Below are 27,302 nucleotides of genomic sequence, written 5' to 3'. Positions count from 1 at the left end.
ATGTCTTTATGTCTTTATTAGGATCCCCATTAGCACTAGCATGAACATTGGCTATTCTTCCTGGGGTCCTCACACACACAAAACATATATAAACATACATACAACAAAATTAAAACAAAACAAAACAGCTCATAATTTCATGCAATTTACAGTGCTGTATGAATTGAAAACTAAAATAGTCATCCAATTATCGCCATCCTAAGGCCAAACAAAAGTAAATACAAATAAGTGTACATAATAATATATGCATACATAGCCACAGGCACAGTTCAAATGTACTTCATAATACTTAAATAATTTGTTAGCAACCTTTTCAAATGTACTTGAGAATGTTCCTGAATGATATGGTAAAGAGTCCCAACTGACCATGGCTCTGTACATGACTGTTTTCTGTCCCATATTTGATTTAGATTTGGGTAATACGAACCTTCCTTCTATTGCATGTCGTGTTTGATAGTTATGTTGAGTATACTGCGCTATAAACCTATGTGATAATATCTGTTTGCAATACCTTATGCCCTTTGCTTACTTAAGCGATAACAAAGTAGTAATTTTGATCCGGGGTTCCACCACCAAACTCTGAATCATAGGCTCTTTTTAAAAGGGCAACATACGTGTGTTGTGAGGCATTATCAGTTTGAGCTGGAAAATCCCACCATCAAATCTAAAAAGTGGCGTAGAGGCCAAGCCAGTGGAAGCATGTTCTCTTGCAGGCTGTCTCATTGGATTATGGCTAATCAAAGCCGAGCTCCAGTATTAATGCGGTGGTGATTTATTGATGTTAAAATGCTATTTGTAGCCCTTTCAACTTAAGTGGCTATCCTCTGATTTGAAAAATATGCTTTCTGACATTCTAAAAAACTTACGGATGCGCTATGTAAAAGTTGCCTTTGACACCCAAAGTACTACAGATTAGGGCTGCTCGATTATGGCAAAAATCATAAACTCGATTATTTGAGTCAATAATTGTAATTGCAATTATTAAATTAGAATATTCATTGACTTTGAAAACATCCATTTTTTGGAGAATTTGTTTTTGAACAGTATGTTTTTAACAGTTGATTACCCTGAAATGTAAATATATTTCAACTGAAAAACCAAAAAAAGTAATAATAATAATACAAAAATAATCGTTTTATTTCGATTACTTTGTTTTCGTAATCGTTGCAAGCCATAATCGTAATCGCGATTAAAATATGATTAATTGAGCAGCCCTAGTACAGATTAAAAAATGTACTTCATGTCCTCAAATTCAGTTTTTATTATGCGTCAACCCTATCTAGGAGGTCACAGCCAGCAGAGAAACTTTTAAGAACTCTTTGGGCTTGAACTTGTTTTGAGACCATCCTGCCCCAGAAAAGCAGCAGTGGATGCAACAATAGCATCCTGAGCTGATGCAAGCCCCTAGCTCATCTTTAGTTTTTCATGAGAATTTGTTCATAAACCTAAAGTACCCACACTTTACCTCAATGAACTCAGGAACTGCAGAAGTGTGCGATCCCTTGAGCTAAACGTGGACTAAAGTGAGCACTGGTGTGGAACAACAATGTCAGCACATTCAGACGCAGGAGGTCCAACAGGGAGCAAACGTGAAAACTTTGTCGGCTGTCCGGTGCTTACTGAGCTAAAGGAAGCCCTGGGAGTGTGGGGCTTGTGTTTTATTCATGGGGCAGAAAACATGAAAAGTAAAGCAAACACAAAAATGCTACAACGGGGGAAATGAGGAAGAGAAAGACACTTAAAAAAAAAAAAAAAAATGCAACATAAGGTAATCTAGGTTTGCAAGTAATGACTACAGTATACTGCAAATGAAAGCTTAAAACCAGTTGAACCATTACATGATATTTAACAGTGAATAAAGAAAGAGGTGGAAGGCAAAATTACATTTAGACAGTTTTCTTTACAAGAAATAAGATAGAAAAATCCCGACTTTTCATTAGTGGTCTTGAACCTCTCTCGGAAAACATAGTGGATTTCTCTCCTTTTACAATAATGTATAATGTAATGTAAAGGTTAAGAACTTTGTTTAGATGAATCAAAGATGTTGTTTATTTCAAATATAAAGGAATCCTCCACAAGATAATGAACCTGTGCACCACAATGCTTTTTGGCAGTATGTTTAATCCTGTTTTCTGCAACTGGAAAATCCCTCTCTTTAAGCATTTGTTGTTGGGAGGGGGTTATCATTTGGTTTTGATTCTTGTGATAGTTATATGCAGGGTTAATGTACCATCATAACGCAATATGATTCACTATTGTTGTGGAGAAATTGGACTTCTGGCCAATCTCCACCTTGCAATGATTAATAGAGCAAACTTGATGAGCTTCAGTTGTCTTTACTTAAATATAAATGCGTTGCAGCACAAATCTGATATCAGACCTTGGTACAGCATGTATGCAATAGTTAAGATGGACCATAAAAAGGAAAGAAACATAACCTTTGTTTAGATTCATGCACTGTTTCCACATTACACATAATCACCTATAATCACAGCACCAGGGAGGAGGCAAAGCAACGTTGTGTAACCCTCAGTGCAGACTCTTTATCACAGGAAATGGAAACATCATCAAGGTCTTCATCTTGTCTTAACCTCTGAATACTGGGGCTTCCTCACATAAAGCTTGCCAAGCGTGAAGGACTCTGACCCAATTAAATACTCAATCCACCCCCTACCACCACACCAAACTCCATTCTTAAATCAAACACTTTAAGGTTTCTTTAAATCTGTTTAAACACAAAGAATCAGGTAACTCAATTTGAGGTCAGACACAATAATTGTATCAAGTTCAGTTGCTTATAAGATTACTATGTTTATGTCCATCGGTGATACAAATGAAGTACACTGAGCTATCTTCAGTAACACATTATCAAAAAAGGAGTTGGCAGCCGTTAATATTTTGTCATTTTTTGCATATTTCAAATTTGTTTTAAGTTTTTTATGCTCATCTTCAATACTTGTAGATTCACATAGTTATGAAAAAGTGTAAACACTGAACAACCAATTAAGGTGTAGGAGGCATTAACTGTAACTCATCAGAAAGTCAAGCTAATGACATCTTGATGACACCTAATAAAACCCAAACAATGGAGCAATCACATCACATTATTTTAAAGTAGATGGCAACGCTTTGATGTATTGCCGTTACTACTGCTCTGGTGTGTGTGTGTGTGTGTGTGTGTGTGTGTGTGTGTGTGTGTGTGTGTGTGTGTGTGTGTGTGTGTGTGTGTGTGTGTGTGTGTGTGTGTGTGTGTGTGTGTGTGTGTGTGTGTGTGTGTGTGTGTGTGTGTGTGTGTGTGTTTGTGTGTGTGTGTGTGTGTGTGTGTGTGTGTGTGTGTGTGTGTGTGTGTGTGTGTGTGTCAGTTACTTAATGTGTCCAGAGTCAGGAGGCAAATTAAACTTAATTGAATCATCCGCAGGGTGCAGCTCTCGGCAGGCGGGATGCTGTAAAAGTTGTTGCTGCTGAGGGAATGACGGCCAAACTTTGATCAGATGCGAGCATGTGTTTGGGTAACTGTTACCTGCTGGTAGATGTCAAATGAAATCCTCCTTCCAGTTTTTACATTGGATCTAAAAGCTCTGCCTGTCTCCGTTTGTTTCCCCTTCAGATCTCAGTGCTGAATGCCATCGAAACCTTGACTGACATCAACGCAGGCCAGTGAGCACCACATCCCGTCTCAGTTCACCTGTCACTTTCCCCTCTTGTACAAGAGCTAACGTCACTAAGAAAAGCTTCTCCCGGTCACCTTTTGACCCCCGTTGCTATGGAGAATCTCAGTGAGCTTCAGAACCCGTTGTTGGACAAAAACAGTAAGCACATGGTCAACGGTTACGGTGGCGACTTCCCCAATAACCAGTATCAGGAGAACATTATTAACTATTATGCTGGAGGTGGAGGGGAGGGAGGGGGAGGAGGAAATGTGAATAATGGCAACGCAGTGAGCGGAGGTAGTTACAACACCAACGGGAAGATGAAATCTCAGCAGCTTTTGGACGCCACCTCGTTGCATCTGGCGGTCGAGGCGTTCTACCGGCCCAACTTCATCCTGTACAAGGAAGACAGTGGCAGCATCAAGGCTAAGGAATACAAAAGCGAGTGCTGTGAGACCACGTTCACAGAGAAGAAAGCCAAGGAGGCGTCCAACACAACGGGGGCGGACACGCCTGCCACAGAAGACCCTCAGGCCAAGCTGCTGGAAGACGGGGAAAACATCAAGATCCAAACGGTCTCCTACGAGGTGGAGGAGGAGGAGTACGTGGAGTACGAGGTAAGAGAGAAAATGCATGGGTGGAATATATAAGGAAAACAAGAAAGCTTGCGTTTGAACAGAATGTGGCGGCTATTGATATTCAGGTTTTATGGTATTCAGTGTCAAATTTGATTTAGTTAAAAAAAAAACTTGTATTGTGGGTAGCACTTTAATTCACAATATGTGGATTTCTGCCACTAGGCGTCAGGTTTCTGTAGTGTTGTAACGTAGTGTGGGATCAAGGGATTTGCTCTTTCTCCAATTAAGGATTTATTTTTTGTTTATCTTATCCTGCAGCCTAATTATCGGAGGAGTCGATTCAAACAGTAAAAACACTGAATAAAGTCGTTTTACGCTAAGAATCAGTGTCTCTCAAAAGCAGTTTGGCATACAAAAGGGCGAGGCTGTAATCTAAATGCTTTAGTTTATTAAATTATTATTTATTAAATTATTATTTCAATAAATTAAGATTCAAGAGATTTTTCCGAGAGACAAATCGTCCTCAGCAATCTCCCCCGCTCTAAAACGAACTGACCAGTTGATTCAAAATTCTAAATAAAGCTGTTTGATGTTTAAAATGTGTGTGTAAAAAAGGGGTCTGGGGGGGAGATTCGGCAAAAGTGTGTGCATCCAGTTTAAAATGCAGGCATTCAATGAGTACAATCTTTCATCTGGTGAAAAAATATAGTACAAAATTACCAAGATCAAAAACATTTATTGTAAAAATGTGACTTAAAACTGGATAAAAAGTGACAACTGACAACCACAACACATGGACAAAGGAGGTACAGCACCATCACAGGGAATCAAATGAAACAGGATGTGACCTTGAATAATGTTGTGTATTTGTGTCTTTTTCTGGTTTCAAAGTGGTTGGTAACAGTAGGGATAATGTAAGTTCACAACTCGGCAGGCAGAAAAACAACATATGTTTTACTTAAACGGCAGTATTATGCTTTATAACAGTGAAGACCAGGGCTATTCAATTAGTTTGGAATGGGGGCCGGTTGATGAAAATGATCCGGGAAAAAGATGGCTTGAAATATGAGCAATCATATTAAGAGCTTTGGATACAGTAAATACTGTAGTGGAGTGCATATATTGTGTTTAATTAAATCAAACAACATAGCCCCAAGGCCTTTATAGATCTAAATGGCAAGTTCAGAACTCAGTAGGCCTACATGTGAAGCTAATTTAACCATCAACATCATTTAATTTGATTTAATTTAGGTGAAATTAACTCATCATTCACGCAGAGATGTAATAAATGACAGGAGTTGTCACTACAGTAGCTAGTAGGCGGGTTCGAAACCCGAGCCCGCAGAAGTTTTCAGGCATTGTCTTCCCCTCTATCTCTCAATTTAACACTCTCTCTGGAATAAAGGCACTCTGGCCCAAAAATAAATAAATAAAACATCTTTAAAAAATAAAACATAAAACATCTTAAAAATAAAACATCTTTAAAAATAAATAAATTTTAAAAAGTAGATTACTTTTTAACATTATAATCAAAGGGCCAGTAAATATCACGCCGGGCCGTATTTGGCCCACGGGCCGTCAATTGAATAGCCCTGGTGTAGACCATCAAGGACGCTCAAATAATCTGCACATTTCCACACAGATGAATGTGTTTTAGTTATTTTTAGTTAGAGATTCTATGGAAGGCGAAGTACATTACTTTGGGGGTCAAGGAGAAACTGTGATCCAAGTGTTTTCAATGAAAGGCCCAGAACATGCTGATATATCAATCTAACTGAGGCTTAGACACATGTGTTGTGTTTGTTCTCAATGTGACAAATAGTGATCATGCTTGTATCCCTGTGGTATTTGTACGCTTGTATCATTACATGATTGGGCTCCACGCCTGGATCGGACTGACATTTTACTAACCATAAATCCCATTTGATCCACTGACCTTGGCCTTAATTCCCAGCACTGGTCAAATTCACCGTCAGATGATAATAAATCATCCATGCCTGGCTCACCAAGGGGATTTTAGATGCTACAGTATTTCACTCTCAACTGGCACGGCCAATAGCACAGAGCTCTCTAAAGGATTTAGGGGATTGGACATGAGAGATAGGTTGTGAAGTTTGACCAATGTCCTGTAAGACCAATAGACTGACTGCCACACACTGAGGGAGTCTGCTAGAATGAATACTGTGATGAAAATGTAGCCGCTGAAATTCAACGTGACACTGGTACATATAGTCTGGGGACAATACATTTCATATCATGAATAAAGAAAACATGGTTTCTCTCTCACTTCCCTCACAGAAAGAGAAAAGAAAAACACAGATGTACAGATGCATAAGAGCAAATAAATAAAAACATGGATGAATGTGTTTTCACCCTTTCGCTGGTAAATGTATGTGGATGCACAGAGAAGAGTAGAGATGAGTTAGAAACAATGTTATTGCACCAACTCGAAGCTGTTCAAAGGTTAAGTGAACACATTACCATATTGTTCATATATTCACACTTCCTGTTCACAAATGAACAGGCGCATAAAAAAACAGCATTATCAGTGCGGAGATGCAGAGATGACAATGCACAGAGGGACTTATTATGTATCCTCCCAGCAGCAGATTGTTGACACCACAAAGAGCGAGGTGTTTCCACAGCCTGCTCACAGTCTGACACAACGCAACTTAGACTAGAAAACTCCCCTTCTGACACTAGCAGGCGTTTCAGCACTAAACAAGGTCCGTTTATTAAAACCTGAATCTGAATTTGAAGCAAACACAGAACAATTAATCTCCCAACCTTTTGTATCTTTCATTATTTATTCCCTCCTTTCTCCTAAGGGGTTTTACCAAACGCTTTGAGGACACGCTTTGTCCTTTCTCATAAAACATTAAGAAAGCTGATTTTATGAATATTTAAACATGTGCTATACACACACATGTTTGCTACATGCGGTGTTGCTCGTCGCTCTCTGTGCTCTTAACATTTCTACAGAGTGTTAATCTGATGAACAGCGTGTAACTCGAAGCAGGAATCAAAGCATTATGTTGCTCACAACACCGACAACAATAGGATTTAAAGGAGAAATCATTTTTTAAAAAGCGCAACTACAGTAGAGGTCAGAAACTCCACAGGGCTGCTTAAAAAGGCCCGTTTAAATGTTACAACAGCAGCAAATTTGCCATTTTTTATTTTATTCTCTGAGGTTCGATATAAAGACTTCAGGTGAAGTTCATATTTTTGAAGCTGTTTTGAAGCCGGGCACTTTTCTTTGCTCATACTACTACTACAGTAGGTAATGATTTCTAAGGGTACATTTCAGCAGGAAACATGGAGTCCTGTTTTTATGGGTCAATTGAGATCATTATTTAAATAAAACACGGGATTACAAACTCAGGGAGATTTCCCAAAATCTCCCAAATCTCTTGGCTATTGAATGAATTGATTATTTTTATGAGGTTTAACTGATGCTTCAATTGGATTAAATTGAATACCTGTTGGTTCAAGTAAAAAGGGGCGTAATTTGTGAGCATACAAACAGCACAATCATCATATCAGTCAGTGTGCAGTGCTTAAGTCCACTACATTTACCTACTCAACCTTCACTTGAAATGAAGCACAGCTGAACTGAAATAGAATCTCCAATTCTCTTTGTGAAGGCGGTGCTCAAGAAGAAATGTTTAGGTAGGCTTCCTCTACGGAGGGAAGGCTTTCGAGAATGACACGGATGGAACATGATGTCCAATTTCTGGTAAAACTAAACGGTTCAGTTCTTCTGTCGCACAGCAGCTTTGTGGGGGACTTTTAGGAAGCTCTCTCTTTGAGAAAAATATAGTTGTTGCACAGCATGATTTCTCACTATTTTTTAATGGGTACAGTATGACAGTAAGGCGGCTTGGTGCAAGAATACATGATCGTGCAGCTTATGCTACAATCAGTATTATGACAGTTAAAGAACATCTTCAAAGGTGTTCATCATGACTTACATTACTGTTCAAAATGTCATTGCTTCATGATTTTATCCTTTCAGACATTTGTGTGAAATTGTCAAAACAGGCTTTATTGAGTTATGATGAAGAAATCAAGGGGTAAGTGAGGTGACAGTGTCAAACATTTGCACGTGCACTGCTCATTAGCAGGGTTTCTCCCTAGCTGAAGTTTAAATTGTCACAAAAACTTGACATTTGACAGTTATGATATATGATTTAAATTTTTCAAAGATATATAGCACCTTTTCAAGAACTGGGATGAATTACTTTGGGTTGGGGTGACTGAACTTTTTTGGGTGACAAGGCCTAAAGTCATGTCAACTGTGTCTTTAGAGTTTTTAAATCCCTCCCTGTGTGCAGCTCCGCCTTAGTGATTCATATTGATTTGATAAAATATTCAGTAAGGTGAAGTGGCTTTTACCTGATTCAGCTCAAAGCACGAAAAGTCTCTGTCCTTAAAAAGGATGTTTTTCACAAATCATGTTGCTTGACTGAATCTGCTTCTTGTAGGATGTCTAATCCATAATCATCTATCTTTAACTATAGCTGAGACAAAAACAGTGACAATGCCAGAAGGTTGATTTACCTATAGCTTACTTGGAGATTAGCAGGCTTTTCTTTAAACCAAAACACTCATGTTAACACGGTTCAATATGTAACCTGTTGTATAAAGAAGAAATACACGGAGCAGAAGTATTTTATGTGTACTTTACTAATACTTGGAGGAGGCTTGAGGAAGTGACAGAAGGGTTTTAAGAGGTACAGTCTGTAATGGGAACATGCTGAGACTCGCCAGGTGTTACACACAATACGGGAAACTGTGTGAAATAATGAGCTTTAAATCCTCACCAATTCATAAAAGGTCATTTACTGGAGGTGGAACAAGATGTGCTTGTGCTTCTTTCATTTTAAATTGCAGACATTAAAAGCCTGCCCTTTTCAGAACCACACATGAAAAATGGAACAGAAAGAGAAAATATTGCAGTGGAATATAGCACTCTATTTCCTAAACGGATTCATTAAATGCAGCACAAACTTCACTTTACAGGTCAATAACAGCTGCAGAGGACAAACCTTTTATTCCAGCCTTTAATTATCATTTTTTTCATATACATTTCCTGAAAAGGTTTGAACAAAATGTATTCTCACTGTCAAAAACATTTTCGTGCCTTACAGTAAAGCTCCACATAACAATGTATTACTTTTAAATAACAAGATACTTATCTGTTTATATACCCTTAAGTAACAACACTTTTTACCCTCCTTTTTCATTAACTTGCACTTATTATTCCCTGGTAGTTATTAGAAAATAATCATTGCAGTGTGTAAGTGTAGTTTATAATATACATGAGGGTACAGAGAGCACTATTCCTGCCGAAGTGCCTCCAAGCAAGGTGCTGGATGGCTCACAGCTGCAGTTGTGCACTTTGCCTGTAGAAGATTAAAGCCAAGAGAATTTTGCTTTCAGAGGCCGAGAAGCCATATAGATAAAGTCCTTCCATAGGAGGTGGAGGAACAAAAAATGAACCTCTGCTGTGTCCTTTCATCACCTCCAGCCTTCACATGTGTACAGTAAGCAACAGAGGTCTGCCTCTTTCCACTTCCTGCCAACTAGAGAAAGCTTCTTTGATTTGCCTCTCCATCCATTTTCAAAAGCACATGACATACTGTATACCTGCTGTGAGACAAGCATTATCGCCTCACTCTTAAATTCTCTGCGAACCGTCAAGTTGCAGTTTAAATCCAAACTGTAACCACGTTATCATTTTCTCATATTAGATGTATGAAATTGTGCTATAAGTAAATTAATTATCAAGTTATGGCCTAAAACACGTTTTGTGAGGGCACAGTAATCTTGACCTTTGATCAGCAATTTTAAATATGTCCATCCTTGAGTCAAGGTTTGGGCCAAATTTGAAGAAATTCCGTCAAGGCAATCCTGAGACTTCGCATTCATGTAAAAGTTACAGACCAGAAAACATGAAACTGATCTTTGCTGTTGCCGGTGCAGAGGCCTACAAACTCTGCCAACAGCAGATGACATCTGAGAAGCAAACCTGTATATATATATATATATCTATTCTATCTGAATATTTGTAAAGCGTGAAACGACGATGTGATTGATGTGGTCAGCACCCAAATTGCAAAAAGTTAACAGGTAGCATTTATGAGCCTTGGAGAAATTGCTGTTTTATTTTATACCAGGGGTGTCAAACTCAATTTCAACTCAGGCCACATTAGCATCATGGTTGCACTAAAAGGGCCAGTTTTATATATCAGACTATATAAGTATAAATATGTAATATATATAAAATAATGTATTATATAACATTATTGCATCTGCATTGGATTATTATCGGATAGAGTAATAATTTCATAATTAACTACGTCTGAAAGCAGAAGTCTAGGGCAAACAATTGCGAGTCTCTTCAGTGCGCATCTCACAAAATGATTTTAAAAGAAAAGCCAAATTCTGGAAAAACAAAACAAAATAAGTGACATTTGGAAAAAAAAGTAACATTTCAAAAAATAAGTAACATTGTGAAAAAAAAAGTCAAATTCCGAGGAAAAAAGTCTAATTTGAGATGCATTGTGGGACATGTAGTTTATGGGCAATGTCCTTCTGTAAAGCGGCATCTAACCGTATAATTTGCTCTTCTTGCTCTATGTGTTTGTGTTGTCTCCTGGGTTCTGTAGTGCCCGGAGTCTGTCTTTTAATTTTTTTTCCTCCCAAACCCCATCCCCTCAGGAAGCCTTTGCCTCCTTTCAGGTCATCATTGTAAATGAGAATTTGTTCTTAATTGATTTTCGTGGATAAATAAAGGTTCTACTACTACTACTATAATAAACATATTATATTCTTATTATATTCAATTTCTCAGCAGCTACTTCTCCATCACTGAGCTTATCCGTAAATCCAAACCTACTACCTGTCAGCTCGACCCACTCCCCACTGCCCTCGTTAAAGCCTGTGTGCCCTCTACTTGCCCCTTGATCACAAGAATCATTAACTCGTCCCTCGCAACTGGAACTGTACCGCCAAACCTCAAAACTGCTGCAATAACAGCAACACTCAAAAAACCTGGAGCTGACCGAGATGAACTGAATAACTACAGGCCCATCTCTAACCTCTCCTTCATCTCAAAAACCCTAGAAAGAGTGGTTGCTGACCAACTTCAACAACACCTGGACAAATGCAACCTTCATGAACCGTTCCAATCGGGTTTCCGCTCAAAGCACAGCACAGAAACAGCGCTGGTAAAAATCTCCAACGACCTCCTCCGTGCAGCTGAATCTGGACTGCTCACCATCCTAATCCTCCTTGACCTCACAGCTGCCTTTGACACCATCTCACACCGACTGCTTATCAATCGTTTGGCAGACATTGGGATCACTGGTACTGCACTCTCATGGTTTTCATCCTACCTCACAGACAGAAAACAATATGTCCGTCTCAGCACCCGACGGTCAAGCTGCTCCACTGTCTCACATCGTGTTCCTCAGGGGTCAGTATTGGGTCCACTCTTGTTTATTATCTACCTACTCCCCCTTGGTACTATCCTCCGTCATCATAATGTCCATTTCCACTATTACGCCGACGATACCCAGGTCTACATTTCCAGCAAACCCAACACTGCCCTCCCCCCAACCTCTCTCACCAACTGCCTCCAGGACATCAGGAACTGGATGAGCAGGAACTTTCTAAAACTCAACGGCAGCAAAACCGAAGCCCTGCTGGTTGGCACCAAAACCACCCTCTCCAAAACCTCATCCTCCCCCGCCTCCAACCTCATCATTGATGGCTACTCCATCCCCTTCTCTGGCCAAGTTAAGAGCCTTGGTGTCATCCTGGACAGCTCCCTCTCATTTTCACCTCACATAAATAACATCACCCGGACTGCCTTCTTCCACATACGCAACATCTCCAGACTCCGCCCATCCCTTTTTTCAATCAAACTTGAGTTTGACACCCCTGCTTTATACTCTTCTGTCGTCTGGCGACACAATGTCAATGACAACAAGCAAGTTGTGTTTTTTGCTTTGCATTCAAAGTTATAGTGGGGAGTTGGTGTTGATGGAGCTGTAGTTTCAAAAACTAAAATTATCAGTGTTGACGGAAAGCTTTTGAAACTCACCTGACATTGTGTCCAACACAGTGCTGGCTGAAGGGAGACAGCATACTGTTGCTCATTGCTAAACAAAATAAGATAGGCACCAGGAGTTATGTCAGGTGGATCTCAGATCTCTGTATGTGGAAACACCTGCCAAAGTTTATACATTTTACGACCGAAAAGACTTTCAGGAAGGATAAGTTTAAACCAGTCATCCCTGTAAAAAGTGCTAGTAGCCTGAGATTGAAAAGCTGGTTGGGGGATATTAAAGAGGCCCTATCATGCTCTTTTGGGTTTCCCTTTCATGCAGTGTGTTGTATAGGTTTTTGTGCATGTCAATGGTGTGCCAAGGCTAAAATCCCAGAGCTTTCTCTATTTGCATTTTGTATTATTTTATTTAAGAAGGGACAACACACATTCTCTAACCTGAGTGCTTGAGTCAATCATGTAAATAATGTTTATTTCCACAACATAATGGCATCACTACTTAACACTCACGCTTCTATTGGCTAGCGCTCCCACACATTGTACGTGATAAGCCAAGGGGTGGGACATCTTTAAGAGGTTGAACGATCAGCGGACTGGGCTCTGGTTTCAGACAGAGGGTAAAAAGAGGTACTGCAGCACAGGCAGTATGAGAGAAATAAAGAGCTTTTTGAACATTAAAGCACGGAAACGTCTCAGTAGAGTAAATACACATATGAACCTGAAAATGATGAGAAATGTAGACTAAAATTGCGCACTCGACCACTTGCAAAGCAAACTTATGTATTCATAGGTAACTAATTAGGAGACACATATAGCGGATGAAATACGAGAACAATGCTCTGTAGCCATCAACACACTGGATATCCTGAATCTTGCTCTGATGCTCATTAAAATGGAAAAACCTATTTTCACCTGCATAAAAAAATAGCACCCGAGCTATGGATAGGACTCGCAATTTCTATTTGTCTGCCATCTGTTACACCGTCTCCAGTGCATGAAATCTGCATTTATCAGTCTATTTCATATTCACATAATGATACAAACATGGTGGTTATCTGCCACTCTGCAACCCTTTCAATATAAATAGCCTCTCCTCAGCTTTTCTGATTGAACCCTTCTTATTTAAGAACAGGCATTGTTGTGAAAGACCATGGGTGTGGGGGTGAAATCTATAGTTAGATCAGTTTTTGAATAAAGATATTCCAAACTGCCCTCTGCCTCACCTCTGCAGCCTTTTAAATCAGAAGTAGTTATCCGCTCTCACTAAATCTGAGGGGACAAGAGCGCTTTCGCCTTCATTAAATCTAAAATGTGGTCAAGCTGCAGTTCAGTGCGCACATATTGTTCCTTTCCAGAAGGGTCCAATATGAGCCAGTGTCATGTACAGATAGTGAAATCTCTCAGAGATATCCTATTTCTCATTAAGCAGTAAATGACAAACTGATCCCCTGAATTGTTTCAATTCAACAGCGGTCAAGTCTTTAGCATTGGATTTTAAAGCTAGCTCTAAATAAATATTTATATTTATCCCATGGTTTGATGCGCCTCTCTGAAATGTATGACTGGGAAGCTGCTTTCCTTGTTTCCAGTAAAAATAACGTGATAGAATAAAATTGCTGAATGACGATTAGGTACCAAGAAGATACGGTACATGTTTTCAAGATCCATTTTCATTCCCACTTTCATTAACACAATTTAAGGAGCTACCCGGGGGACAAAAGCGGCCCGTGGACCATTTTGAATCGGCCCCCAGCAAATTAAAAAGGTATAATGACTTAAGTATAATAAACTTCTGCTTGTCTTATATTGTACTTCAAATACATCCCACAGCATTGATGTGTTAATAAGCCCAATTTTCAAATAAATTCAGTCAATTAAAGTTGAAAACATGTTCTAACAAATCTAAGTTGATAATAAAAAAGCCCAATACCACATTTACAGAACAACCTTGAAATATACCCTTCATATTTCCTCTTATTATAAGCAATCTGAAGCTTCTGTTTAAAGGAATAAGCTGCTAACAAAATAAATGAAACCCTTTGGAGAGCTGTGATGTAGGGTGTTGTTTTCTTAAAGCATATTCAAGTATCAAGAATAATTTACCTACATTGGATTGATTATTCTAACTTATTACTGAACTTAAGAGGTAATACACCTCTAGTGAGTGGCCCAGCCCTTCCTATATTTGTCTGTATGTGGCCCTCGGGGAAAAAGTTTGGACACCCCTGATTTAGAACATTATTGTGACTGCCTTTTCAGCAGGTCTGATTATTGTGAATGATAAGACTTACTTTATTGATCCCAATTTGGACTATCTACACCATGAAGGGCAATGTACATGAAGTGTGCGAGAAAATGCATTCAAATATAAATGTACAAGGTACAATGTGACACTTAATACTGAATAATGGTTATTGCAGGGAAAAGTGATGGAGTCTGTTATCAAAGAGCAACATAAGAAACTCTGAGGCTGGCATCATGATTAAAATTACTCAGAAAAGTGAAGAAAAAGACGCTGAAGAATCCTTGCTCTATTCCATAAATAAGGCCTTATACTTAAGAAGCAGTTTGCTTCAATGTTATTAAGTCACACTTAACATGCTGTAGGCACAATGCATAAATACTTAATGCCAGCTGAATGACCATCATTGATCATTGGGAGGAAGCACTCTCCCACCACCTCAGCATTTCTTTAAGCGGGGACCACAGCAATAGCGAAAGGTGCAAAAGGATTGGTTGTCTCTTTGTGTTAGTGGGAGTTTGCAGCACAACAACTTCGTCCTGTACATATGCAGCCTCAGGCCAGGACCACAGGTACACAGGTATTTCTTCAATGTAGCTTTCTTTCTACACACAGAGGCGTTTTAGGTCACTGAAAGACTGACCATTTGCAAAACCCTTTCCAGAGTAAAGATTTAGAGCAACTCTGTTTTCAGGGTTGACATGAACACAGGGAGACATTTTGTGCAATGACTCACGTCTTACCTTGCTAACAAGAGTTTTTGGAGAACTAACCATGTTTTCAAAAATACCTATGAACATTGGATTAGGCCTCAGTGGGCTCTTATTCCCGTAATATACCAAACATTGTCCCACCTTTAAAAATAACTGAATCATCTCCGGCATCTGTAGCACTTTTTAGGGTAAACAGTTATGAAGTGTTTATAAGCCATTAAGTCTGCACCATGTGTAAACTCAGCAATTATTTCCCCCACTTTTTTTTAACATGCTGCACAACATTAGAAAACATTTTGTTCCTACTCTGGTCCATACACTGAGATATAATTAGATAATAAGGCATAATACAAAATCTATAATGGATGGGATGTAATCATTCAGAACTAGTTAATTCATTAACACATGTATTCAAACCTCAGGAAATATAAAACAAATGTGTAGGTTTTCCAAGTGGCCACACTGAAAAAGGTGGAGTAAGAAGACCACCGTTTGGGTGAAGAGATGCAATACAGGTTCAATGTGGGGATCATTGTGTATGTAAATTGACAAGAAGAGTTTATAATGGCCAGATTTATCTTCATCAAATAAACTTACGTTGTATATTTAAAATGTATCATTGTATGCCAAAATGGCTGGTCTGAATAACATTTTAAGTATAAAAAGTATGTGAAACATTTGGTTATAGTAGTAAGTAGAAATTCAGTACTAATTCAAAAAGTAGGAAAAATAAAGATTATCCTCATTTTTGCTTTTAAAAGTTCCTGAAAAGAAATAAAGTACCACAGCATTCTGTGTCTCTCTGCCAAACTTCCCTGCTTCGTTAATCCTCGCCTGAAAGCCGTCTCAGAGTATTAAAACTAAATAATGAGAGGGATATGCTTCTGTAATGCAGAGTTATATCACCCCCTGGGGAAGATTACATGTTCCCTGAGCAGTTTCGCAGGGGACATCTAGTAACGATTGTCCATCAGTCTGTTGGATTATGGAATTTGAATTGTTATTTAAAAACAAACTAAACAAAAATAAGGCTTTTTGCGATGGAAAACAAGTGGACAGATACTATACTCTTCTGCCTTATATCCACTCAGGTGCTCTCCATTAGGTCACTTTATCATTGATTTGAATGTGATTGAACCCTGCAATATGCAATATTAAACGGCTGTGTGCTGAGGCTAATCGATTACACCCTACATTATGGATGCTATAGCTGTTTCACTCTAATGCTGCAATCTCACAATGTTAACAAGTAATGTTTCGGTTTTACAGTCGCTGATGAGTTTGGATCCTGCTTCTTGTAGGATAAATGAATGATTTTGTTCATACAGGCCTAAAGCTAATATTTATATTGTTAAACGAGTCCCTTCTGCAGGCCTCTGGGTCAAGGGTAGACGTGTGTGCCTTTGCTCACTGCAAACAGTATGATTTGTAATGCAATGAGTATATTATTATTATTACCTCTGCCAAGAAGGTTATATGTTTGCTCTGTTGGTCTTATAGTGTGTTTGACAGTTTGTTTGCCAGCAGGAGTACAGAAAAAACTACCAGATTTCATGGTACTTTGTGAATGGTTGTAGAATGAGCAAAATGTTCGAGCTGATCCGAATATAAGGTGGATACACAAATTAATTGACGTAGTAATGTTATATTATATAGGTTTTTGTCCAAGTAAATGGACTGAACAAGGCTAAAATCCCAAAGTTCCCACACACACTCCCCCTGCCTGAGAAGCCTCCATTGGGTTTGTGCTTTTATTGGCAAGTGCTCCAACACATTTCATGGTAACTTAATAGGTTAATAGGCGAGACATCTATTAGCGGATGACCAATCATAATATAGACGGCCAGCTAACCAATCAGAGCAGACTGGGCTCTGGTTTCAGACAGAGGGTAAAACGAGATGCTGTTGCACAGGCAGTATGAGAAAAATAAATACCTTTTTGAACCTTAAAGCATGGAAACATGTCACAGTAGAGGCACAAAACACTTATATGAACCTGAAAATAAGCATGATGGGGCCCCTTTAATCCTCTGAGCTATAAAATACAACAGATAATCTTTTCAGTGTCTCATTAAAACAATAAAGCCAGAAGAAAAACTTCCTAATGTGGGAAATGGGACAATCAAATAAGCATTTGAATGCACCATTGGTCTAGGCCATGTCTGCTCCAAGTGTAATTATAGTGTATTCCTTTTTAAGTTGTTTTTAGTTGTAATTTGTATTCATGACCTGAGTTAGCTTCTATGAATCATAGAAGTTTAACCCTTCTTCTGATCTTCTGATTCATCTTAAATGAAGTGTCATGTGACATGTATTGCCTGTGTGAGAGACCCAGAGATCCAATAGGTAATGAGAGTTGGGCAGGGGCAAGCAGTACCGAGCATGCTGTGGTTCATGTTTGGCACCTTGAACCTGTAAACAACAAGGAAGCCTAGCATTTCTTATTATGTTTTGTCAAATGTAATCACCCATCTCTTCACGGCCCAGTTTTGCTTGTGCACTTCAACCTGTTTACACAGAGAATACCAAGCGCGATGTGTGGCGTTTCCCTGTTGTAGCCTCATTACACCATCCTAATTTGCACACCTGTCAACAACAGGCCACGGAGCAATGGAGAGAGAGAAATAACACATATTTTGTTCATTAATTCACTGCAGGTAGTACATTCCCCCAGACGGTTGTAATACATGTTTGAGAGGACGGCATGATGACGAGGCTCTTATTATTGTGATCACACGTGGAGACGGAGAGTCCCTCTGAGGTTCCTGAGGGCGATGGACCTCTAGGGGCCCAGACACTGCGTAAATAACAAGGTCGTATGAACTGTGCGGTGAAGCTTTTATTTCTTTTTACCAGACGTCCCCTTTGGATGCACTCACACCGCCAGATAAATTACAAACCCTTAAAACAACACCCCAGCCACATCTGGGGGCACAGGCTCCTAAACCTGGAATAACTCAACACGACCATCTGCAGACTCAACACGGAGTGTGGTGCTGCATTAGAACGGACTGAATATTAGTTTTGGCTAGAAGTTCAGAAGACAGGGAGGCCAGATGACCAGCAGATGACTCTTATGCAAAGCGAACATACGCCATGTTTTGTAGATATATAATTAGATAACAGGGAATCATTAAGAGACTGCAACGTGTTTTTCATCAACATAGGACATTTTTGAAATAGTAACCTTTTGTCAGACACCTTAATAATGCATTACAATCATACTAATCATGCATTGTAATCTGCCCGTAGCACTGTATAATTAGAGTTATAAGCACTCATTATCATTAACAATGCATTTGAAAAATAATTATACCACGCAGTCTCACCCAGTCGCAAGAACAAATGTTGGCAATCCTCATTTTTGTCAAATCCCAGATGTGTTGAATGTCATTATATATATATATTATTATATTTTTACTGCCACATTATGCAGTTTAATCATATAACTCATTTTAGGTATGCATTTTAGACATGGGCTTACCAGAATGTCAGTGATAGACTAGTTATTATGCATCATGATACTTTATCAGTCATCATAAAATGCTTTAAAATGATAGCAAAGTGTAAGCTATCACGCATTATAAGTATGATTGTTGTGCATTATAGACATGGGTGTCGTAGAAAGTGTTAACTGTGACATCAAACTTTGTTTTTGTGATTTCCAAGGAATATTCAGTCTCTATCAGGATTGCAAATGTGCTGAAAATGTCATTTTGTGCTGTATTGCATCTTTAATGGGACTCATTAACTTTGCTTATGCATTCAGCCAAGTAATTGAATTCCCTTTGTCACGGTTTGTGAAACAAGCAGGACCCAAATGCAGATATAAAACTGAAACTTCCTTTATTTCAAGGCTATGATATATATGTACAATGACAAACAGAACACTCACCGCAGAACTAGTCAGGGAACAAGACGAACCGAACCAAGACAGACAGACAACCCAGAACTTAAATACACACAAGACTCAATCACACAACAGGACACAGGTGAGGAGGGAGGAGAAAACACAGGGGCCCAGGTGAACATAATCAGACCATTAGACACACCAGGGAAACTAATGACAAGACAATAACCCAAAGGAAAACATGACATGGAAAACAGCAAAAACACCCAAACCTACAAAACTATAAACGTGACATAACATGAGAATCGTGACATAACCCCCCCCTCAAGGGACGGATTCCAGACGTCCCAAAAAAACAAAAATCCAGCAGGGTGGGTGGAGGGGGTCTGGAGGACGGGTCTCGGGCGGACGGCCCGGGGGCAAGGCAGAGTTCAAAAAAGGGGAATTCGGGCGGACGGCCCGGGGGCAAGGCCGAGTTCAAAAAGGGGAATTCGGGCGGACGGCCAGGGGGCAAGGCAGAGTCCGAGGAGGGGTGAAGACCCGACAGCTCCGGAGGCCGGTCAGGAGCCGGTGTCGGCAAGGTCCCCCATGGAAGAGGACACAGGACCGGCAGGATCCCCGGCAGGAGAGCAGTCGGCGGAATCCCCAACGCGACAGGACATGGAGTTGGCAGGACTCCCAGCGGAAGAGTAGTCGGCGGGACCTCCAACGTGGCAAGACATGGAGTTGGCAGGACCCCCGGCAGAAGGGCAGTCTGCGGGACCTCCAACGGCTCAGGACATGGGGTTGGCAGGACCACCGGCAGAAGAGTAGTCTGCGGGACCTCCAACGGCACAGGGCATGGGGTTGGCAGGACCCCCGGCAGAAGAGCAGCGTGCGGGCCCTCCAACGGCTCAGGACATGGGATTGGCAGGACCCCCGGCAGAAGAGTAGTCTGCGGGACCTCCAACGGGACCAGACATGGAGTTGGCAGGACCCCCGGCAGAAGAATAGTCTGCGGGACCTCCAACGGCACAGGACATGGGGTTGGCAGGACCCTCGGCAGAAGAGCAGTCTGCGGGACCTCCAACGTGACAAGACATGGAGTTGGCAGGACCCCCGGCAGAAGAGTAGTCTGCGGGACCTCCAACGACACTTGAGTGAGTTGGTTCGCCAACAGAACACGGGGAGCTGGCGTCGGAACGACAGCCATCAGGACACGGGGAGCCAGCGTCGGACGGACAGCCAACTGGAGACGAGGTGCTGGAGTCGGCCGGTACGCCGACAGGATTCCGGGAGCTGGCGTCGGACGGACAGCCAACCGGAAACGAGGTGCTGGAGTCGGCCGGTACGCCGACAGGACTCGGGGAGCTGGCGTCGGACGGACAGCCAACCGGAGACGAGGTGCTGGAGTCGGCCGGTACGCCGACAGGACTCGGGGAGCTGGCGTCGGCCGATGAGTCAGCAGGTGACGAGGAGCTGGAGTCGGGACCATGGTTACTGGAGCCGGCACTGAAGCCAGGACCATGGCTGTAAGAAACTGTTCTGGAGCCGGAAACATGGCTGTAAAGTTCGGTTCTGGAGCCGGAAACATGGCTGTGTGGGCCGGTTCTGGAGCCGGAAACATGGCTGTGTGGGCCGGCACTTGACCCGGAAACATGGCTGTAAGGTCCGGTTCTGGAGCCGGAAACATGGCTCTTGGGGCTTGAGCTGCTAGGTGGCCTTGCAACTCCTCCTCTTAGCAGCCGCCTGAATACTCCGTGGACCTCCATAAGCCAGACGAGTTCCAGAATATGACTCCTGGACAGGAGCAGGAACTGGGGCAGAAGCACGGGTTGACTTCAGACGGAACCCACCAAGGCGTATGGTGCCAGGTTGGGAATTGGGAGACATGGAGCTAGCATGCCTGGGGCTAGCAGGCCGGGAATCACACACTGAGAGGAAGTCCAAAATCCAGCCAGGTAAGAATTTAACTAAACCTGGTTTCTCCATTGCACTCTGGTGTGCCTCAGCCCGAACAGCCTCTCGCTGCTGACCCCTGGATGCTCCCAACCATCGACTAGAGCAGACAGCCAAAGCAACGGTTAACTCCAATATCTCCTGCTCGAAAGGATCTGCTGAGCCCATATTTCTGGTCGGTTCGTACTGTCACGGTTTGTGAAACAAGCAGGACCCAAATGCAGATATAAAACTGAAACTTCCTTTATTTCAAGGCTATGATATATATGTACAATGACAAACAGAACACTCACCGCAGAACTAGTCAGGGAACAAGACGAACCGAACCAAGACAGACAGACAACCCAGAACTTAAATACACACAAGACTCAATCACACAACAAGACACAGGTGAGGAGGGAGGAGAAAACACAGGGGCCCAGGTGAACATAATCAGACCATTAGACACACCAGGGAAACTAATGACAAGAAAATAACCCGAAGGAAAACATGACATGGAAAACAGCAAAAACACCCAAACCTACAAAACTATAAACGTGACATAACATGAGAATCGTGACACCCTTTGGTTGTGAAGAAGCTCCTTTCTGCATCTCTCTATACCTCTACCTTTGTGTAGCTGCACAGTAAAGCCATTAATACATGTTATTTAAATCGCTGGCTTTTGCTTCATATAATGGTTGAAAAGACAATATTAATATTGGTTGGTGCTTTAATAGAATTCAGTGTGATCACTCATGTGTGTTTGTGGTGTGTAGTTTTCTATCTCATATATTTAGGCAAAATAGCTCAATTTCTCAGATCCAATAGATGTTTTTCTCCCTCCAGCTTACGACCTTTAATTGTACAAATGTCATCTGACTATGTTGAAGGTGGTGTATGGCATCAGAGGAAGAAAGATATTCACATGTTCCCTATAGAGCCCTGTGGCGACGAATTAAATAAGTCCGCTCTCACGACATTAATTGAATTCAAAACATATACATAAAGAAAACTGTCTGTTTGATATATCCGCAAGGACAATGAGACATTTATTATTATTGTTTTATTAAAAATATTGTTTTATTAAAATAGCCAAAATATGTGGTAACTCATTTTGTACAACAGGGAATTTACACAAATACTCCAGCTAGATACTGTGTTTGTGAACTCACAACATAACAATAATTATGTATCTATCTGTCATAACTAAATCATGAACTGGGATCATCTCTGTTGCGCTCAGTTAGAATTGGTAAACAGGTTAGTACATAGCAAATAATAGGAAAAGCAAACACATGTGACACCCTGAGAGACACTTTGAACACAGTGGACGGGTTCAATTGAAAGATGCCTTTAAAATTCATATTCACCCTCACGCCAACTCCATATGATTACCTGTCTCCCACAGGAGTTATGGCACGAGACATTCCGTTGACATGAGGACAAAAAAGAAAGGCATAAAGACAAATCTCTGCGGAGAGTTGAGAGCAGCAGGGGGATAAAAAAAGGACAGGGGAACATTTCCTGCATGTTGTGGAGGCAATTTGGAAACAAATAAATTACATGAGCCCTCCTCTTGGTTATGCTGTCATGGCAGAGTGGTGAAACCATCCATTAGTTCTCCATTACCTGTCAGCCTGTTGCCACAGGTTGACAGGATTTACGCCCCACAAGACATATCTGATCGCAGCGAGCACCACGGCATGCATAGTCATTAGGATATTCTGGTATAGAGGAGGTTGTGAGCGAATGTCAGCACACACACATGCTCATTAAAAGTCAGGTAGGAAATCCGTAAACAAAATTCGCTTTACTTTAAATCAAGCACAACTTCTCAGTAAATCCAAAGCCTGTCAGTTTGACCTTCAAAACCTCTGCTTTGCACACCCTTTTCAGAGATTTCATTTCAAGGATGCACTTGAGGAAAAATAAAAGATAATAGAGTGGTGCAGGAATATGTAAACACAACCTTGAAAATAGTTAGTTAGCTCGGCTTGAAGTCAATGTTGTTTAGTTTGTTTTTGGTTAGAAGCCTGAAATAAGGTCTGTAGTAAACACAGGGATGTTCATGTTTGGTTCTATGACATAAAATACAAGAAATTATACCAATTGTTAATGTCTGAGGTTTCTATGTGTCCTAAAAACGACTGAATGAGACACCTAAACATCATCACGCGGAGAATTAGCCGCTTTTAGCTTAGCGGTGTTGACGTGAGGTCATGCGACGTGATGTAGTTTGTCTATGGCCCAGTGTTAGGTATTTACTTCAGGTTATGTTTTTTTCGCTTCAAAAATGATAAAGTAGCGTTTCTACACTGAACAAAAATATAAACGCAAAACTTTTGTTTTTGCTCCCATTTTTCATGAGATGAACTCAAAGATCTAAAACATTTCCTATACAGTATGCACAAAATAACCATTTCTCTCAAATATTGTTCACAAATCTGAAAAAATCTGTGATAGTGAGCACTTCTCCTTCGCCGAGATAATCCATCCCACCTCACAGGTGTGGCATATCAAGATGCTGATTAGACAGCATGATTATTGCACAGGTATGGCCACAATAAAAGGCCACTCTGAAACGTGCAGTTTTGCTTTATTGGGGGGGTCTGGGGGGGTCCGAAAACCAGTCAGTATCTGGTGTTAGGGTTAGGGTTAGGGTTAGGGTTAGGCTAATGTTGTGAATCGAGTGGCCTGTGTTCGTCGTCCATAACATACGCCTGCCCATACCATAACCCCACCATCACCATGGGCCACTCGATGTGGGATGGATTATCTCGGCAAAGGAGAAGCGCTCACTATCACAGATTTTTTCAGATTTGTGAACAACATTTGAGAGAAATGGTTATTTTGTGTATGTAGAAAATGCTTTAGATCTTTGAGTTCATCTCATGAAAAATGGGAGCAAAAACAAAAGTGTTGCGTTTATATTTTTGTTCAGTGTATATTGGACTACTTTACAGAACAAAACATTTAAGTATCATTAACATTATAATATATGTTATTTTGTTGTACTTGCTTGTAAGCGCTAACAGCACCAGGAAAAGCGCTATATAAATGTAATGTATTATTATTATTAATATAAAGGGAGTCCTTGTGTAGCTAACCCCTACAGAAATACATCATCCTTTCACCACTCTATTGTGAGAACAAACTCACATGCAGGTCTCCTTTGAAAAAGAGATCATTGATCTCAATGGGATTTCACCTGGATAAATAAAGGTTTTCAATTGAATTGAATTGAACATAATTGCTCCATGAAATGGCTTCCCAGTAGGATTGGGGGCCGGTTTTAATTTACTTCGAATCTCCTTGAAAGTTTTATGATAAATCACCTTCCTGCACATCCAGACAGCTCTGCATGTAGCTTCCTGTACAGAACATGCAGGCCTGTCCGCAGCTCGGCACCGAATACAGCTGACCTCATTGTTCGCTCGCCTGACTAACTTCCTCTGCTTCTTTCACTTTTCTCTCCCTTCTCCGTGGTATAGCCGCAGCAACCAAACAGCCAGCATTTCTGGATGATGTATGTTTTCATTCTCCAAACAGCCACAAGGCTGTGCAGATATTGTCAGTAAGCTCTGAGGCGCAGAGCTGAGATTGCGATCTAGAATTAGCTGAAGGCCACGCAGGCAGCCTGACATTATGCAGAATGTAGGCTGTTTCATTTTCATGTGTTATTCAATTATTTTGGCTTCGCATTGCTTTTTGAAGAGAATGAAAATATATCGATCATCTCTGCAGGGGTCTATGTTCACAGCATCCACCATATTCATAAACTTCTCAGCTTGACAGTGCATAGAGGCTGCAGAGACAGATCAGAAAGATTCTGCTTGCTCGTTCACTTTTGGAGATTAATATACTCAATTTGTCCTTTAGGATTGTTCTATTTTTGGATTTAATTTTGAGTGTGTGTGTGTGTGTGTTTTCTCTTCCATTAGTGGGCAGGGCCCTCACGCTCTGCATTGGCCAAACAGCTCGCTGCACCCGCACTGCGAGGGGGACCCAAGTTCCCGTCAGCAGAAACACGTGGGTTTGCTATCCTGGCTCCAAAAGGGTGGAATGAGCTCCCCATTGAAATCAGGACAGCAGAAAGCTTACACATCTTCCGGCGCAGACTGAAAACTCATCTCTTTAGACTCCACTTCGATCGATTGAATTACTCACAAAGCACTAATATACTAATAAAGGGCTGGCTTATCTAAAGCCAGTTGAGTAGCACTTGAAATGTTTGGCTCTATGAAACCTGATGTGCTTATATGATTCTGTTTTCTTCAAGGTTGTATCTTCCTGGTCAAATGCACTTATTGTAAGTCGCTTTGGATAAAGGCGTCAGCTAAATGCAATGTAATGTAATGTAATGTAACATGTCAACCACCCACCCACTATTCCCCACCATCAATCTGGCAACATGATTTTAAGGGCCACATGTTATTTAAACTAATTGAAAACTGTTTCACCCCTCAAAGCTAATTAATTCCCAAAACCCAGACACATCCATTTCACTTTTAATACAAAGCAAACACTGCACTCTTGTTTATTGAAATGAAACACTTCCAGTGCACACAACATCATTTAGATGTTTTGGGGTGAGTGGTCTGAAGCGCCCTTGTTCATTTAAATTATTTATCCACAAAAATATGCCTTACAAAGCGGACAAGGTTTTTTTCAGTTGAGGTTTTCCTAAGAAATAGCTTAACATTTAATAAGAAAGCTCAGAAGGATGCTTTGGTGCTGCGGCGCAACTGGTTCTCCTTCATTCATTTTGAACTTGGCTCAAATGTAAATAAAGGAATAAAACGCCCCCCCAAAGAACACAGAATTTCTGTGAACGATGCTGCTTTGATTTCTCAGCAGCCAGAGAACCCAGAGAAGCCTTGAAATTCAGTACTAAAAGGGAACCATTAGCCCAATGCAAGTCAGTTATATTTTTTATAGCAAAAACACAAGCCCTCGAAGATGTTTATCCCCCATTGACATGGGCATTGGTGTCAGCTGTAGCTTTGCTGGAAGACTCAAAACAATGTAAAGACTGACTTATCTACCTTGGTAAAATATGAATCTGGAAATCCTGTAATCTTATGATTTGATATAAAAAACAAAGTTTAGGTGCATATCCACAAAAACACATGCAGGGATTTAGAGTTTTAAACCAACTGACAAAAAAAAAGGATTATATGCCGTGACAAGATGTCAGATTATGTCCATAAAAATGAAAGACAAGCATTTCCTTTGTCGGATTACCATCTCAAATGTGATTATTGGACGTTTGATAATGTCCCAATGTTTTGCCTGATTCCCTCCGTCTCTGATTGAAATATTCAGCTTCCTATTGAACTCAATTTCTTTGATGCAACGGTACATTGTTTGCCTCGATTTCTTTCATTTCTTTCTCGTGTTCCACACTCGTGCTGGATCATCCTTCAAACAGGATGATGTGTGAAGGATGCAGCTTAATGGTTCATATATAAACCCCGGCCTCAATCTGCGATTCCTTTTCATTACGGGCACCGTGGAAAAATAAATCTCTATTCTTAGTCTTCCCTTTGTTGTGGGGGAAAATACACTTTATATGTACGTTGTTTCCCAAAAAGTAGCCATAAAAAACTCTGAAAAACTGTAATGAACACTGACACTTTCTGCTGTGAATCAGAACTCAACCCCCTAAACAGTTTGCAGATATACGAGAGTCTACTCTCTTTTGCTGAAGGCGTTTCAGTTCCTGGTGAGGAATGTTGTGTGGAGCGTGAAATAGTTTCATAAAGCTTAAGGGAGGAGGTGTGTTTGATTCATCACTATTTCGAAATTGATATGGAGTGTACTGTCGACCGTAGCTTTCTTTTAAATGCCATCTGTTGTTTGGGATGCCAACATGTAGGAATCTGCATATCACAAAACTAATGAGAAACTAATGGCGCAGCACAAAAAAGTCCATGAATGCGAGCTGTGACATTACATGGAAGGAAATGATCCGGGCATGCAGTGACTCGTCTAGGTTCTGTTTCCCATTAAGCAAATGGCTTTTTTCTTTTTCAATAAATGCAGATTCTTTTTTCTCCCAGTCGACTTAAAGATCACCTCTTCTGAAATCACACTCAGAAAAAAATACAAAGTCAAATTGATGCATCTTGATAAACACAGGCACACAACTTATAGAAGTAGACCTTTTACAAAACTATAATAAAATATTATAAAGAGGAATCATCTCTACCTGTGCGAAGAAAAAACTGTTTTATTAACGGAACTGCCTCGATCCACTGTCTGTCTGCACA

General features: G+C 40.6%; 1 protein-coding gene across 1 annotated transcript in view; it reads left to right on the top strand.

Annotated features, from left to right (window-relative positions):
• Positions 1–27,302, top strand: part of syndig1l (synapse differentiation inducing 1-like) — a 44,215-nt gene that overhangs the window by 5,251 nt on the left and 11,662 nt on the right. Inside the window, exon 2 of the mRNA XM_079644091.1 lies at positions 3,608–4,267. Within this exon, the coding sequence (XP_079500217.1) occupies positions 3,764–4,267 (504 nt within the window). The 5' untranslated portion in view covers positions 3,608–3,763. The remainder of the gene's footprint in view (positions 1–3,607; positions 4,268–27,302) is intronic.

This window comes from Notothenia rossii (genome assembly GCF_949606895.1).
Source record: "Notothenia rossii genome assembly, chromosome: 8".
NCBI lineage: Eukaryota > Metazoa > Chordata > Actinopteri > Perciformes > Nototheniidae > Notothenia > Notothenia rossii.
Note: the sequence above shows the minus strand (reverse complement) of the source record. Positions and strands in the feature narration are given on the sequence as shown.